Here is a 15,547-nt window from a genome sequence, read left to right on the forward strand (position 1 = left end):
ACTAGACCATGGATTGAATATTGTGGGTACATGGTTGTATTCGACGGGTGCCGCCTTTTAGTTAGTATGATATTACAAACTCTCTTTGTTTTCATGTTGTTTTTTTTAATTGATTCTTGTTTTGTCAGGTGAAAAAATAACTGTGCAAAATTTCAGCTTGATCAAAGTTGGATATCAGAAAAATAAATTTTACAAACTTTTTACTAGATAGAGGGACAAACAGACAGAGTGAAAAGAATTAATCTTTATAATGACGTCATCAAATTAGTGGACGATCTGTTGAGTGAGAAACTTGATAAAGGATTTATCTTAACACTAAACACAAAGATATGTATTAATGATTTTCAGCACCCACGTTTGACAAGTTTGCTTTATATAATGTAGTAGATTAAACATAAAGTGTATCTCTAGAAGCTTCTATGCAACAAGGCTAGAGGGTAAGATAGCTTAGTGTTATATATGTCTATGTCTCATTTAATTAGGGTTGACATTTTTACAGTATATATTTCATTGTGGTAATTTTAACTGCACTGCTTATTAAGTAACTTGAACATTTTTGTAATAAAGATTGGCGATGATGTATATATTACCGGCTGAATGCAGAATGCAGGCATTCTATAGAAAGCCTAGTTCTGCGTCAGGCAAAAAATAAATATCTTTTGTAGAAAAATATTTAGACATAAAATATAAATGAGTGGAAAAAAAAACTGGATTTCTAAAGACTAAATAGACGCTATTAGTTTTGTGTGAAATGTCTGTCCGTCAGTCTGTCCGTCCGTCCGGTTCAGATCTCGTTAACTAGAAAAGATAGTGAAAATCAGACATCAAAATATTTTAGTCCATTCAAAGTTCTGATGCAAAGGCATTTAATAAATATTGGCCTAAGATTGTGTCTTTGACCGTGTGTGTTGAAGTATGGCCAATAAGAATGATCGTTTCATCGAAACGTTTTACAATGTGACAGTTTCAATAATTTATATATATATATATATATATTTGGAATTGTGTTTTAATATAGTTACATTTTTATATGTATATACTGTGGGCACACCTGATTTCTGTAGGTGTCCGTGGGCAGCATTAAACACTCTGGCGTGCCGTATATGGCCTACAGATCGTAATTTGTCCATTACACCATCATTTTTAGGGGTAGAAAAAAAAAGGACTTTCCGAAGACACCAATTTTCATATTTAAATTTTAAAATAAAAAAGTTCGCTTTCAGAAAAAAAAAGCTGTTGTACCAGAAGTTTTCAGAATCCTAAATACCTTGATATCGGATTATAATATATTTAAAAATTTTGGCGATCTAAACGGCAAGGACAGACATACCACACAAAACTAAAAGTTGCTTTTTTAAGTTTACGAACATCTGTTTGTAATCCCTCAACTCAAGAAAACATTAAGAAACCTGAACAGAAACAAAATAGAGCAGTGAGATTCATAACAAACGAAAATTCACATTTGACTAGAGTAACACCTTTAGTAAAATCACTAAATTTAGAAAGCCTCCAGGATAAAAAACTGAAAGTAAAGTAGCAATTATACATAAAACACTGAACCATAATCTTCAAATAAAAAAAAATCAAATTAAATACTCAGAAAGAAACAAAGGTAAAGTCCATGTGCTAGAAGAAATTTGTACCAATGTTCCTTCTTCTCAAGCGCTACTAGAGCGTGGAATGGGTTGCATGAGCTAACCAGGAAAACCTTGGCTAAATGTAGGTTAATATGCAAGACTAAATGCATGACGCGTAGAACGTAATAATCTTTTATGAAGTAAAGCGTGTATTATATAAGATAAGATAAAATAACAAGTTATTTCTGTGTGTATTGTTTGTGGGAAGAAGGCTATTACAATTTTAAATGTCAACCTATTTTATATACTTAAGTTATAAAAAAACAAAAAACAAATTGGTCTAAATAAAGATCGTCTACAGATAAAGCTTTTATGTAAAATCTCGAAATATGACAAAATAATAATCATGTGTAAAGTGTTACCGATACTGTTGTAAGACTATACACTTGATACTTCAGGATACGGAGATTCAATAATGTTATTTTTTTTTTACATTGTTAATATTCATGCGTATTCAATGAAATAAAGATGTAGTTTAATGTGAAAATAGCATAACTTTATTGAAGTTATTATATTGAACAGTAATATAATTGAACTAACTGTTAGTAAAGTGCCCATTTTATATTCAAAGTCCCCAAAAAATAAACTTACAAAAAAAAAACAACTTTTTTTCCGTTCGTTTTGTAATCGCTGTGTAAGTGCTTACACTACACTTCACGTGTATAAAATTGTCACAATACTAATTAATTGTTTTACATGTCAGTCAAGTTATATGCATGCTATATAGATTTTTTTTTAAAATGTAAATAATTTTTTTTTACATAAAAATTAAAACCATTTAAATAAGTGTCCATTATTAAACAGTCTACCGTGATTTTACTTTTAAAAGATAATAGTTGCAAAAAAAAAAAAAAAAATTATTTTTTAAAAAAGCTTACATAATTGATTTTAAACATTAAATTGATTGCTTTCAGAAAAGAAAAAAAAGAAGTCGTGACATCAGAGTTTTAAAAGGTCTAAAATATCATGATGTCGGATTTTCAATATCTTTTCTAGTTTAAGAGTCCTAAACTAAACTCATGGACAGACAGACCAAACTTATATAGGTTATTCCACATTCGCTAAGAATCGAAGGGCTAAAAGTCTATATGGAGAGAGTTACAATGTGCAGTGTTTGACATAGGTCAGGGGAAGGAGTTACGAACATATATAAGTAATAAAAAATATTAACTTTTTGCCTATAAAAAATGTATTTGAAAAGCAAAAAAAAAAACTAAATACACAGAAAAAAATTGTAGAAATGACAAATTTGGGGAGAAAAAAGGGATCAAGAATCTAGATAGATAGATAGTAGATAGGTAAAAAAATAGTCAGATAGATATATAGATAGATCATGGGCGTAGCCAGGATTTTTTTTCGGGGGGGGGGGGGGGTCTGGGGGGGGTGAACCCCCCACGAAAAAAAATTATATGTATTTATGTGTGTGTGTGTGTGTGTGTGTGTACATAATCTTTATTACATTCTGACCCTTCATTCTTTCGGAAGACGTTTATTGTGCCCTAGAATAGGTTCTTCCATGAGTTAGTGAAAAAATTGTAGATTCCCCGACATTACTAGTAAAGGGGTCTGGGGGAGCGCTAGGAGTTCCCCCAGCGCGGGGCGAAGCCCAGCCGCCAAGCACTATTTCTGGTATTGAAAACCAACAAAATGCATATTCTGATGTATCTACAGTGCATTTTCCTGCTATTAAAAAGTTCTATTTCAAAAACCTAATGTGCTATTCTTACTGACTTAGACCCTCCCTCGTCGATCGGCGCATTTGCCATCAAGCTGTTTCCATAAAATTGTAGACTCTCCGCCATTACTAGTAAGGGGGTCTGGGGTAGCGCTAGGAGCTCTCCAGCGCGGGGCGAAGCCCCGCCGCCAAGCACTATTTCTGGTATTGAAAGCCAACAAAATGCATATTCTGAGGTATCTACAATGCATTTTCCTGCTATTAAAAAGTTTTATTTCAAAAACCTAATGTGCTATTCTTACTGACTTAGACCCTCCCACGCCGTTTTGAGCATTTGATGTCAAGCTGTTTCCATAAAAATCTGTCACTGGTAATGTCTATCTATATATCTATCTGACTATTTTTATTTATCTATCTATTTGAATATTTATCTATCTATATATCTATCTGACTATTTTTTTACCTATCTACTATCTATCTATCTAGATTCTTTGTCGGAGAACATGTCCCGAAAACCTCATGCGTCGTTCTCTCACAATCTTACTAAGGGGTCGACTCCCAGTTCGGCATAGGATTTCCTTGATTTAGACCCGATCTCTATAACTGACTCCTAAAATCTGTCTTAGCCATCTTTGTTGAGCTACATTTAGTGTTTTTCGATTTCGGTAGATGACTATTCACTGCAGTTTATTAATGGAGCCCTGCCACTGGTAAAAATGTGTAACCGCCCATGAGATAGATATATACTCAAATAGATATATAGATAAAAATAGTCAGATAGATATATAGATAGATAAATACTCAAATAGATAGATAGATAAAAATAGTCAGATAGATATATAGATAGATAAATATTCAAATAGATAGATACATAAAAATAGTCAGAAAGATAGATAAAAATAGTCATATATATATATATATATATATATATATATATATATATATATATATATATATATATATATATATATATATATATAGATAGATAGATAGATAGATAGATAGATAGATAGATAGATAGATAAATAGATAGATAGATAGATAGATAGATAGATAGATAGATAGATAGATAGATAGATAGATAGATAGATAGATATTATTATAGCTTTTATATAGCGGTACTTTCATGCTTATAGCATGCTCAGAGCGTTTTGGTCCAATCTCATGTGTGGACTAGTTGGAGGAGGGGGTACCCAGGAGTAGGTTTTCTGTGCTGCCTTTAGGCGCTCAGTAAACGCAAATCTGCCCGAGTCAGGTGTCGAACCTCGAGCCCCCTTCATAGCCAAGACAAGCCAAATTCAAGCGTACTTAGCCTCTCGAAAAAAGTCAGATAATCAGAAAAATAGATAAATATTCAAATAGATAGATAGATAAAAAAAATAGTCAGATAGATAGATAGATAGATAGATAGATAGATAGATAGATAGATAGATAGATAGATAGATAGATAGATAGATAGATAGATAGATAAATAAATAGATGGATAGATAGATAGATAGATAGATAGATAGATAGATAGATAGATAGATAGATAAATAAATAGATGGATAGATAGATATTCGATGAATTTGGTCACATTTGAATCATCGTCTCCTTTAACTTCTTGTTTAGAAATATAGTCCAAAAAAAAACAAAAAAAAAACTCCAAACCAAAGTCAAAGAGTAGGAGATGTAAGCATGTAAATTGTAACTGACAAAATATATTTTTCATTCCAGTTTGTTTGGTGTGCTATCTTCACATCATGATTCGTGTACTTTGTTACCTTCTCTGTTTCGGTGCGTTCGGTGTGTCTGGTCAGACAGTGTCTGGTGAACCAAGCATAACACCAGAACAGACGAACTCTGCGCCTGAAGAGACGGACAATGATTCCAAAGTTACTGACGTTATTGGCGATTTAAGTGATGTGAGCATACTTCTTTTTGATCTGTGCATCTATTTTTCAGTTTTCTAAGTACAAGATTAAAGACCATCTGTCTATCTATTCATCTATCAACTAATCAATCTTTTTATCTTTCTATTTATCTCTCTCTCTCTCTCTCTTTCTCTGTATAGCTATCTTTATTTCTTTAATTATCTACCTATCTCTTAGATATCTCTATATATTATTTATTAGAAAGCTTAATATCAACTCACTCTGTGTGTCTCTTTGTTTGGCCAATGTTTTGTACACGTTATTTCTGCGGCAGCCAATCTTGCATCAATCTAGAAATTTGCACAATTATTGATTTTACTGATAACACAAAAAAAAAAAAAAAAAAAAAAAAATTAGTTAATCAACTATTGGGGAAAATATTTTTTTTCTTTATTTGTTATCTCAAACAAGGGAAAGAAATATTACTTGAAAGGATTGGTTGTATAAGCTAAATTAGTATTTTAAAGATTTTAGTTTTAGGCTTATTACATATTTAATTACTTAAATGATTCAAACCTATTGATACACTTAACATTAGCCTTTTTTAATATAAATATTTGTTCTACTTTGCTTATTATTATCTTACTATTAGTCTATGTCTATTAGTCTATGTCTATTAGTCTATGTCTATTAGTCTATGTCTGTTAGTCTATGTCTATTAGTCTATGTCTATTAGTCTAAGTCTATTAGTCTATGTCTATTAGTCTATGTCTATTAGTCTATGTCTATTAGTCTATGTCTATTAGTCTATGTCTATTAGTCTATGTCTGTTAGCCTATGTCTATTAGTCTATGTCTATTAGTCTATGTCTATTAGTCTATGTCTATAAGTCTACGTCTATTAGTCTACGTCTATTAGTCTACGTCTATTAGTCTATGTCTATTAGTCTATGTCTATTAATCTTTTTCTATTAGTCTATGTTATCAATTTTTTTAAAATATAACATTTGCATATGTTAAATTTCAGTTACAGAACAAAATACTTTTGAACAAAGCGGTGCAAGAGGCTGCAAAATGGACACCCGTCATTTCACCAGTGGCAGGTGTTTTCGGTCGAGACACGGAGAACGTAGAAAAGTCACAAAATACCAATAAAAAACAATTAGAGCCATGGGGCAGACAACTTGAAAAAGAAGAAGATCCACTAAACGCCTATCAAAAACGATTCGATTACTGGGGCAGACAACTAGAGAATGTAGAAGAACAAACAAGGTTTATTTTAGGCAGAGATGCTGAAAAGATGGAATCTGAACTGAACAACAAACAAAGAAAGTTTATTTTAGGCAGAGATGCTGAAAACATGGAATCTGAACTGAACAACAAACAAAGAAAGTTTATTTTAGGCAGAGATGCTGAAAACATGGAATCTGAACTGAACAACAAACAAAGAAAGTTTATTTTAGGCAGAGATGCTGAAAACATGGAATCTGAACTGAACAACAAACAAAGAAAGTTTATTTTAGGCAGAGATGCTGAAAACATGGAATCTGAACTGAACAACAAACAAAGAAAGTTTATTTTAGGCAGAGATGCTGAAAACATGGAATCTGAACTGAACAACAAACAAAGAAAGTTTATTTTAGGCAGAGATGCTGAAAACATGGAAAATGAACTGAACAACAAACAAAGAAAGTTTATTTTAGGCAGAGATGCTGAAAATATGGAAAATGAACTGAACAACAAACAAAGAAAGTTTATTTTAGGCAGAGATGCTGAAAACATGGAAAATGAACTGAACAACAAACAAAGAAAGTTTATTTTAGGCAGAGATGCTAAAAATATGGAAAATGAACTGAACAACAAACGAAGAAAATTTATTTTAGGCAGAGATGCTGAAAACATGGAAAATGAACTGAACAACAAACAAAGAAAATTTATTTTAGGCAGAGATGCTGAAAACATGGAATCTGAACTGAACAACAAACAAAGAAAGTTTATTTTAGGCAGAGATGCTGAAAATAGTGAAAATGAATTGAACAACAAACAAAGAAAATTTATTTTAGGTAGAGATGCTAAAAACATGGAAAATGAACTGAACAACAAACAAAGAAAGTTTATTTTAGGCAGAGATACTGAAAACATGGAAAATGAACTGAACAACAAACAAAGAAAGTTTATTTTAGGCAGAGATGCTGAAAACATGGAAAATGAACTGAACAACAAACAAAGAAAATTTATTTTAGGCAGAGATGCTGAAAAGATGGAATCTGAACTGAACAACAAACAAAGAAAGTTTATTTTAGGCAGAGATGCTGAAAACATGGAATCTGAACTGAACAACAAACAAAGAAAGTTTATTTTAGGCAGAGATGCTGAAAACATGGAATCTGAACTGAACAACAAACAAAGAAAGTTTATTTTAGGCAGAGATGCTGAAAACATGGAATCTGAACTGAACAACAAACAAAGAAAGTTTATTTTAGGCAGAGATGCTGAAAACATGGAATCTGAACTGAACAACAAACAAAGAAAGTTTATTTTAGGCAGAGATGCTGAAAACATGGAATCTGAACTGAACAACAAACAAAGAAAGTTTATTTTAGGCAGAGATGCTGAAAACATGGAAAATGAACTGAACAACAAACAAAGAAAGTTTATTTTAGGCAGAGATGCTGAAAATATGGAAAATGAACTGAACAACAAACAAAGAAAATTTATTTTAGGCAGAGATGCTGAAAACATGGAATCTGAACTGAACAACAAACAAAGAAAGTTTATTTTAGGCAGAGATGCTGAAAATATTGAAAATGAATTGAACAACAAACAAAGAAAGTTTATTTTAGGCAGAGATGCTGAAAACATGGAAAATGAACTGAACAACAAACAAAGAAAATTTATTTTAGGCAGAGATGCTGAAAACATGGAAAATGAACTGAACAACAAACAAAGAAAGTTTATTTTAGGCAGAGATGCTGAAAACATGGAAAATGAACTGAACAACAAACAAAGAAAGTTTATTTTAGGCAGAGATGCTAAAAATATGGAAAATGAACTGAACAACAAACAAAGAAAATTTATTTTAGGCAGAGATGCTGAAAACATGGAAAATGAACTGAACAACAAACAAAGAAAATTTATTTTAGGCAGAGATGCTGAAAACATGGAATCTGAACTGAACAACAAACAAAGAAAGTTTATTTTAGGCAGAGATGCTGAAAATAGTGAAAATGAATTGAACAACAAACAAAGAAAATTTATTTTAGGTAGAGATGCTGAAAACATGGAAAATGAACTGAACAACAAACAAAGAAAGTTTATTTTAGGCAGAGATACTGAAAACATGGAAAATGAACTGAACAACAAACAAAGAAAGTTTATTTTAGGCAGATATGCTGAAAACATGGAAAATGAACTGAACAACAAACAAAGAAAATTTATTTTAGGCAGAGATGCTGAAAACATGGAAAATGAACTGAACAACAAACAAAGAAAGTTTATTTTAGGCAGAGATGCTGAAAACATGAAAAATGAACTGAACAACAAACAAAGAAAGTTTATTTTAGGCAGAGATGCTGAAAACGTGGAAAATGAACTGAACAACAAACAAAGAAAATTTATTTTAGGCAGAGATGCTGAAAACATGGAAAATGAACTGAACAACAAACAAAGAAAGTTTATTTTAGGTAGAGATGCTGAAAATATGGAAAATGAATTGAACAACAAACAAAGAAAATTTATTTTAGGTAGAGATGCTGAAAACATGGAAAATGAACTGAACAACAAACAAAGAAAGTTTATTTTAGGCAGAGATGCTGAAAACATGGAATCTGAACTGAACAACAAACAAAGAAAATTTATTTTAGGCAGAGATGCTGAAAACATGGAAAATGAACTGAACAACAAACAAAGAAAGTTTATTTTAGGCAGAGATGCTGAAAACATGGAAAATGAACTGAACAACAAACAAAGAAAGTTTATTTTAGGCAGAGATGCTGAAAACATGGAAAATGAACTGAACAACAAACAAAGAAGGTTTCTTTGGGGCAGAGATGCTAAAAACATGGAAAATGAACTGAACAACAAACAAAGAAGGTTTCTTTTGGGCAGAGATGCTGAAAACATGGAAAATGAACTGAACAACAAACAAAGAAGGTTTCTTTGGGGCAGAGATGCTGAAAAAATGTAAGCTGATCTGAACAACAATTTAAGAAGGTTAATTCCTTTTTCTGGAAGAGATATTTAATCCTTGGAAGTAAAATTGAACTGCAACCAAAGACCTTCATTCTATAGTTTTAATAAATAAAATAAGTAAATATAATTGTATCTAACAAAAATAAAATTTATTAATAAAAAAAAAAACAACTTTTTTTAAAATTTTTCCTTTACAAAGAAAATGCAATTAAAGTTCGATGAATACTTACATAGTTTAATTTGGCCTGTAGTTAGATCTTTATCCAAAGTGTAACAATGTGTTAAAATATGAATTTCACAAGATTTTTTTAAGTTAACCAAATATACAGTGGTAATAGATGTTATAATTTTTCAAAGTAAAAAAAAATAATAATTAGAATTTTACTAGAGACTCGAGGTCTAGATTCTACCACTAGCGGATCCAAAACTTTGGAGTGGGGGGGGGGGCAATTTTTTTCCAAACCCTAACCATATCGCCTAGTAAACCCTAACCCTATGAAAAAAAAAAAAAAAAAACGAGTCATATTGAGGCCTTTCTCTTGCAAGCTTGGGGGTCTAGGGGAGCGCATTTTTAACTGTCCCCCGACGCCAAAAACATTTTCTTGCATTTTTCACTCAAAAACGCGAAGCCCCGACACCAAATGCGTTTTCTTGCAGTCTTCACCGCAGAAACGCATTGTACTGACATCTACAGATTATTATTCGTCAGTGTGGTTCGGGGCTAAGCCCCGACGTCAAAAGGGTTTTCTTGCATTTTTCACTAGAGAAACGCATTCTCCTGACATCTACAGCTCATTATTTATCATTTGGTTTCGGGGCTAAGCCCCGACGCCATAAGCGTTTTCTTGCATTCTTCACCGCAGAAACGCATTCTCCTGAAGCCCCGACGCCAAAAGCATTTTCTTGCATTTGTCACTGAAAAAAACGCATTCTCCTGACCTAAAGCTCATTATTAATCCTATTAAAAAAGGACCTTTTGAATAATGTTGTACTTGAAAAATATACTTTCATTGGCCTGTAATGCATTGCAAATAAAACCAATTTGTTCCTTGAAAAGATAAGATACCCCCACATATTTAGATTAAGGCTTTGAGGATTGCCGCTGAAAAAAAAATTCGATAAATAATATTCAATAAAATTAAAGAATAAATTGTGAGCTATAATCCCAAATTTATTTAACTAGAAATATATCAGATTGAGTAACGGTTGGAAAAAGGCGACTAAGAAAAGATTATTTGGGTTTAGAACTCATCTCATTCGTGACTTTTATGCTGAAAAAATTCGTTTGAATTATAACTTTTCCAAAGCAAAGTCTTTTTTTAAATAATCATGATAAATTCATGTGAAATTACATAAACTCTGTCTGGAAAGTGGAGGGGCGGTAGAATGAAAACGATTATTCCGCGCTCCTTTTTATAATTTCTGCTAATGATTGCATTTGGGAATAAAGAATAGGGGTGGGGCAATTCGATATAGGCCTAAGAATCAAATTTATAGCATATATAAATTATATTAGTGACAGGTTTGTTTTTTTTAATTTTGTAATTTCTTAACTATAATACAAAAAGAAAAAGTATTGGTTTGTCCGATGGGGGAAAGGCGATCGCATGTATCGTCTCACCCACCTGGTACAACCCTTTTTCATTTTATATTTACTAATCATAAGATTTGAGATTAGAGTATTGTACGACACAATATACAACGGTGTCACATAGCAATACGTAGTTTATATTTTATAGATATTCAACTAATTTTGTTCACAAACTATGATTTCTCCATAAAAATAGGACCGCCCCCCCCCCCACCCAGACGGTAAAGTGGGGAGGGAAGTACATGCAATCGCCCCCCTCCACCCCACCGAATCGGCCAAGATACCAGAAGGCGAGCGACATAATATAAAATGTATATATTAATTCAACTAACTTTGTTCACAAACTATGATTTCTCCATAAAAGTAGGACCGCCCCCCCCACACACACACTCACAGGGTTTAGGTGGAAAGGGCAGTAGAGGTATTCGCCGCCCCCCTCACCCAACAGGGGAACGACATAATATAAAGATTGGTTAAAATATCAATAACAAGTTTTAATCATGTAGATATTTAATTGATTCTGTTAGCAAGCTGTGATTTCTACAAACAAATTGGACCACCCCCCCAACTCGAAAGTTTACGGGGGGGGGGGGGGGGGCGGATTGATGCCATCGCCCCCTCCCGACCCCATCAAATCGGTCAACATACTAGAGGGGGGGGGCGAAGTAATCTAAAATAGGTTGAAATATAAATAATTAGCATATATTATTAACATAAGTAATAAATTCGTATACAAATTGTGTGAATTCTCCCCCCGAAAGGGGGAGGGTCAGCCGAGTGGGGGGGGGTGGCAATCGCCCCTACCGCCCCCCCCCCGGATCCGCCAGTGGATTCTACATTGGTTTTGAAAGGACTATTGAGTTCATGAAAGGATTATCGCGTTCGGGAATTTCCAATTGTCAGGCTTTATTAAGTCAGAATTTTAAAAATGTATGTTCCGGAAAATTTTGCACATTGTCTTCTAAGTCTAGTTCTAACTGATTGTCATTGAAATATTCACAGTAGCTAGTGTTCGTTGGCCTCCTTCAGTCATAGAACGACTATGGTTCATTTTGCACACTTCCTCTTGTGGCTGTGGAACCCTATTTTAAAGAGACACTCCCATCCACAAATATCGCAGGTTAAGGTGCTTTTTGCTTCGGTGATAGAGGAGCTGGATATTTTTCGCATTGTCCGTTATTTTTTCCAGGGCTGAGGCCCATGTTCTTTCGCTGTCTATAGCTTTCTTGGTCACTGTCTCTCTCCATCTGGTGCGGTCTAGAGCTTTGTCTTCCTTATGTGGTAGGCTTGTTTGAATTGTGTTGTAACTTTTCGCAATCGCATTGAGCGAAAAACCTGAAACAACTGATCAAGATCGAACTACTTTAAAAGCCTCATTTTAACACTCCCTATGCCATTTCACACATTTTTCTAACTTTAAGAAAGTGTGTGGGGGAGGGGGAGGTGGATGAGAGTTTAAGCACCTTGCTTCCGAACCGGAGTCCTGGGTTCGAATACTGGTGAAGACTCTGATTATTTTAGTTTCGGGATCTTTAGGGCGCCTCTGAGTTTGCCCAGATGTAATGAGTACATGACACTAGTTGAAAAAAGTAAAGGCGGTTGTTCGTTGTGCAGGCCACACGACACCCTACTCAATAACAGTTTGCTGTAGAAACAGGTGTCTGTCTGTCTGTGTATCTTCACCCTGAATGTGAATTTATATATTTACAATATATGGCTCCTTTTGTCTCGAAAGGCAATGGATGCGCCCAAGTGAGTCACTGGTTTTGGCTTAATCTTGAGACGGGGCAGAATCTGGTGTGGCTAATCAAGCCGATTCTAGAACGGCAGACTTTGCCACAATTCGTACATTTGTATGCCTCTGATTTAGGGCTAGCAGACAGGGCAGCTTTCTTTTTTTCCCTCTTGATTAAAGCCGCTTCATTTCTTTTGTTCTCAGCAAGGGTTGTCCCAGCACGCACAGTCTGTCTCCATGCACTCCGGTCTTTGGCTATGTTTTCCCACATACTTTCACTAATGCCTGAGGCTCTCATGTCTCGCTTGCAGACATCTCTATATGTTAGTCTTGGGCGGCCCTTGGGTCTGACTCCTTCCACAAGCTCAGCATATAAGATATCTTTCGGGATTCTACCATCTGGCATGCGGGTGACATGTCCGAGCCAGCGTAATCTCCTTTGTGTCAGGAGAGCATACATGCTGTTCATATTGGCCAGTCTCAAAACTTCCTGATTGGAGACATGGTCCCTCCAAGAGATGCCCATTATGCGTCTCAGGCAGCGCAAGTGGAAACTATTCAATCTGTGCTCTTGGTACATGTATGTTGACCAGCTTTCACTGCCATAAAGGAGAGTGCTCACAACACAGGCGTTGTAGACTAGGATTTTGGTCGCTGTGGTCAATTTACCATTTTCCCAGACGCGCTTGGAGAGTTTTGCCAATGCTGTGGTAGCTTTTCCTATCCTTTTTGTCAGCTCGATGTCTAAGTCTAGGTTACTGACAATTGTTGAACCCAAGTAGGTAAATTCCTGCACCATTGAAAGGGTGTGGTTCCCAATTTGTATTATAGGTATTTCTGCAACGTCTTGTGCCAGGATTTCGGTCTTGGAGAGACTTATAGTAAGGCTAAACTCTTGACAAGCAGCTGCTAAGGCGTTCACTAGCTTCTGTAGACCTCCTTGTGAGTGAGATACGAGTGCCGCGTCATCGGCAAACAGCAGCTCCCTTATCAAGATACGACGCCTTTTCGTTTTGGCTTTAAGACGTGCCAGGTTAAAGAGCCTTCCATCGGATCTGCTATGGATGTATATTCCGTCTTCCAGGGATTTAAAAGCACTGGATAGTACGACTGAGAAGAAGATGCCAAATAGTGTAGGGGCCAGTACACATCCTTGTTTTACACCGCTCTTAATGGAGAATGGCCTGGAGGAAGAACTTTCAAACTGAACGGTGCCCTGCATATTTTCGTGAAAAGCTGACACTAGTTTTCTTAACTTATTTGGACAGCCGATTCTCTCTAGTACAGCAAACAGACCGCTTCTGCTAACAAGGTCAAAGGCCTTGGTCAAATCAATAAAAGCTATGAAGAGGGGCTGCTTTTGTTCTCTGCTCTTCTCCTGTAGCTGCCGCAGAGAGAAAATCATATCTGTTGTAGATCTTCCTGCCCTAAAGCCACACTGCGACTCTGGATAAACACGATCTGCCAGGATCTGTAATCGCTTTAGTAACACTCTAGCAAAAGCCTTTTCGACTATGCTAAGCAGTGAGATGCCTCTGTAATTGTTACAATCAGAGCGGTCGCCTTTATTTTTATAAATTGTAACAATGTTGGAGTCTTTCAATTCCTGGGGGACCATTCCTTGTTCCCAGCACAAGCTTAGCAGTTCATGGAGTGGTTTGATTAGGGCATGTTTTCCAGCCTGAATTACTTCAGCAGGAATGCCATCTCCTCCGGGTGTTTTCCCATGTGCAAGCATGTCAATGGCAATGCTCAGCTCCTTTACTGAGGGCGTTTCGTCTAATTCCGTCAAAACTGGAAGTGATGGGAAGTTGGAAACAGCATTGGGTGAGATGGCGTTTTCAATCTGGTAGAGTTCTGCATAGTGTTCTACCCATCGTTCCATTTGCAGCGCACGATCGCTGATGATTGAGCCATCTTTTGACTTGAGCGGAGCACACTTGCTGGTGTGAGGTCCAAAGGCTTTTCTCATGCCCTCATATAGTCCTCTTATGTTACCACAGTCGGCACAAGATTGAATATCTTCGCATAGCTCCTGCCAGTATTTGTTAGCACATTGTCTCGCTACTCTTTGGGCATTGTTACGTGCAGCTCTGAGCCTTTTTAAGTTGCTTGGGGTGGGATCCTTCTTGTAGATTAGCATGGCTGCTCTCTTGTTCGTAGTGGCAGTTTCCATTTCTGGTAGACTAGCTTCAAACCAGTCTTCGCTTTTCTTGGTTTTGTTTCCAAAGACCAGTGATGATGTTTGGTAGATTGTATCACGCATAAACGTCCAGCTTTTTTCTACCTCAGTCACAGAGAAGTTTTTAAAAGCTTCCTCTAATTTGTTCTCAAATTCTGTGCAAAGATCAGGATTTTTTGTGCTAGTAGTATTCAGGCGTGATTTTCTTTTTCCCTGTGAAGTGTGGATCTTAGTTGGCAGCAGTCTTGTCAGGCATGACACTAAAGTATGATCAGTATCACAATCCGCGCTTTGGTAGCTACGTGTCAGCAGTATATTTCCAATGTCCTTTTTTCGTGTCAGTATCATATCCAGCTGGTGCCAGTGCCCAGACCTAGGGTGCCTCCATGAGACACAGTGCTGTGGTTTTGTTCTGAAGTATGTGTTGGTAATGCAGAGCTTATGGTATGTGCAGAATTCAAGCAGTCTTTGTCCGTTCTCATTCATCTTTCCGATTCCAAAAAGCCCAAGACAGTCTGGCCAGGTAGTGTGATCTGATCCTACTCTGGCATTGAAGTCACCTAGAAGGATCATATGTTCTTTTTGAGGAATGTTTGCAGTGGCTTCTTTGAGGTCTTCATAGAACTTGTCTTTGTCCTCCTGAGGCGAGCATAGTGTGGGGGCATAGGCACTAATTAGAGTGAC

General features: G+C 35.6%; 1 protein-coding gene across 1 annotated transcript; it reads left to right on the forward strand.

The window, feature by feature from the left end:
- Positions 1–339: 339 nt before the first annotated feature.
- On the forward strand, positions 340–9,526 carry LOC106052052 (putative uncharacterized protein DDB_G0286901). The gene is made up of 3 exons (XM_013207293.2): positions 340–437; positions 5,029–5,216; positions 6,192–9,526. Exons 2-3 carry the CDS (start codon positions 5,055–5,057, stop codon positions 9,348–9,350), a joined length of 3,321 nt encoding a protein of 1,106 aa, XP_013062747.2. The 5' UTR covers positions 340–437; positions 5,029–5,054; the 3' UTR covers positions 9,351–9,526.
- The last annotated feature ends 6,021 nt before the right edge of the window (positions 9,527–15,547 follow it).

The sequence above is a fragment of the Biomphalaria glabrata genome, chromosome 9 (assembly GCF_947242115.1).
Source record: "Biomphalaria glabrata chromosome 9, xgBioGlab47.1, whole genome shotgun sequence".
In the NCBI taxonomy this organism is placed as follows: Eukaryota; Metazoa; Mollusca; class Gastropoda; family Planorbidae; genus Biomphalaria; species Biomphalaria glabrata.

Coding starts and splice junctions, on each gene's coding strand:
- LOC106052052 (XM_013207293.2), top strand. CDS start 5,055: ATGATTCGTGTACTTTGTTACCTTCTCTGTTTCGGTGCGTTCGGTGTG. Junction 5,217..6,191: donor TTATTGGCGATTTAAGTGAT/GTGAGCATACTT, acceptor GTTAAATTTCAG/TTACAGAACAAAATACTTTT.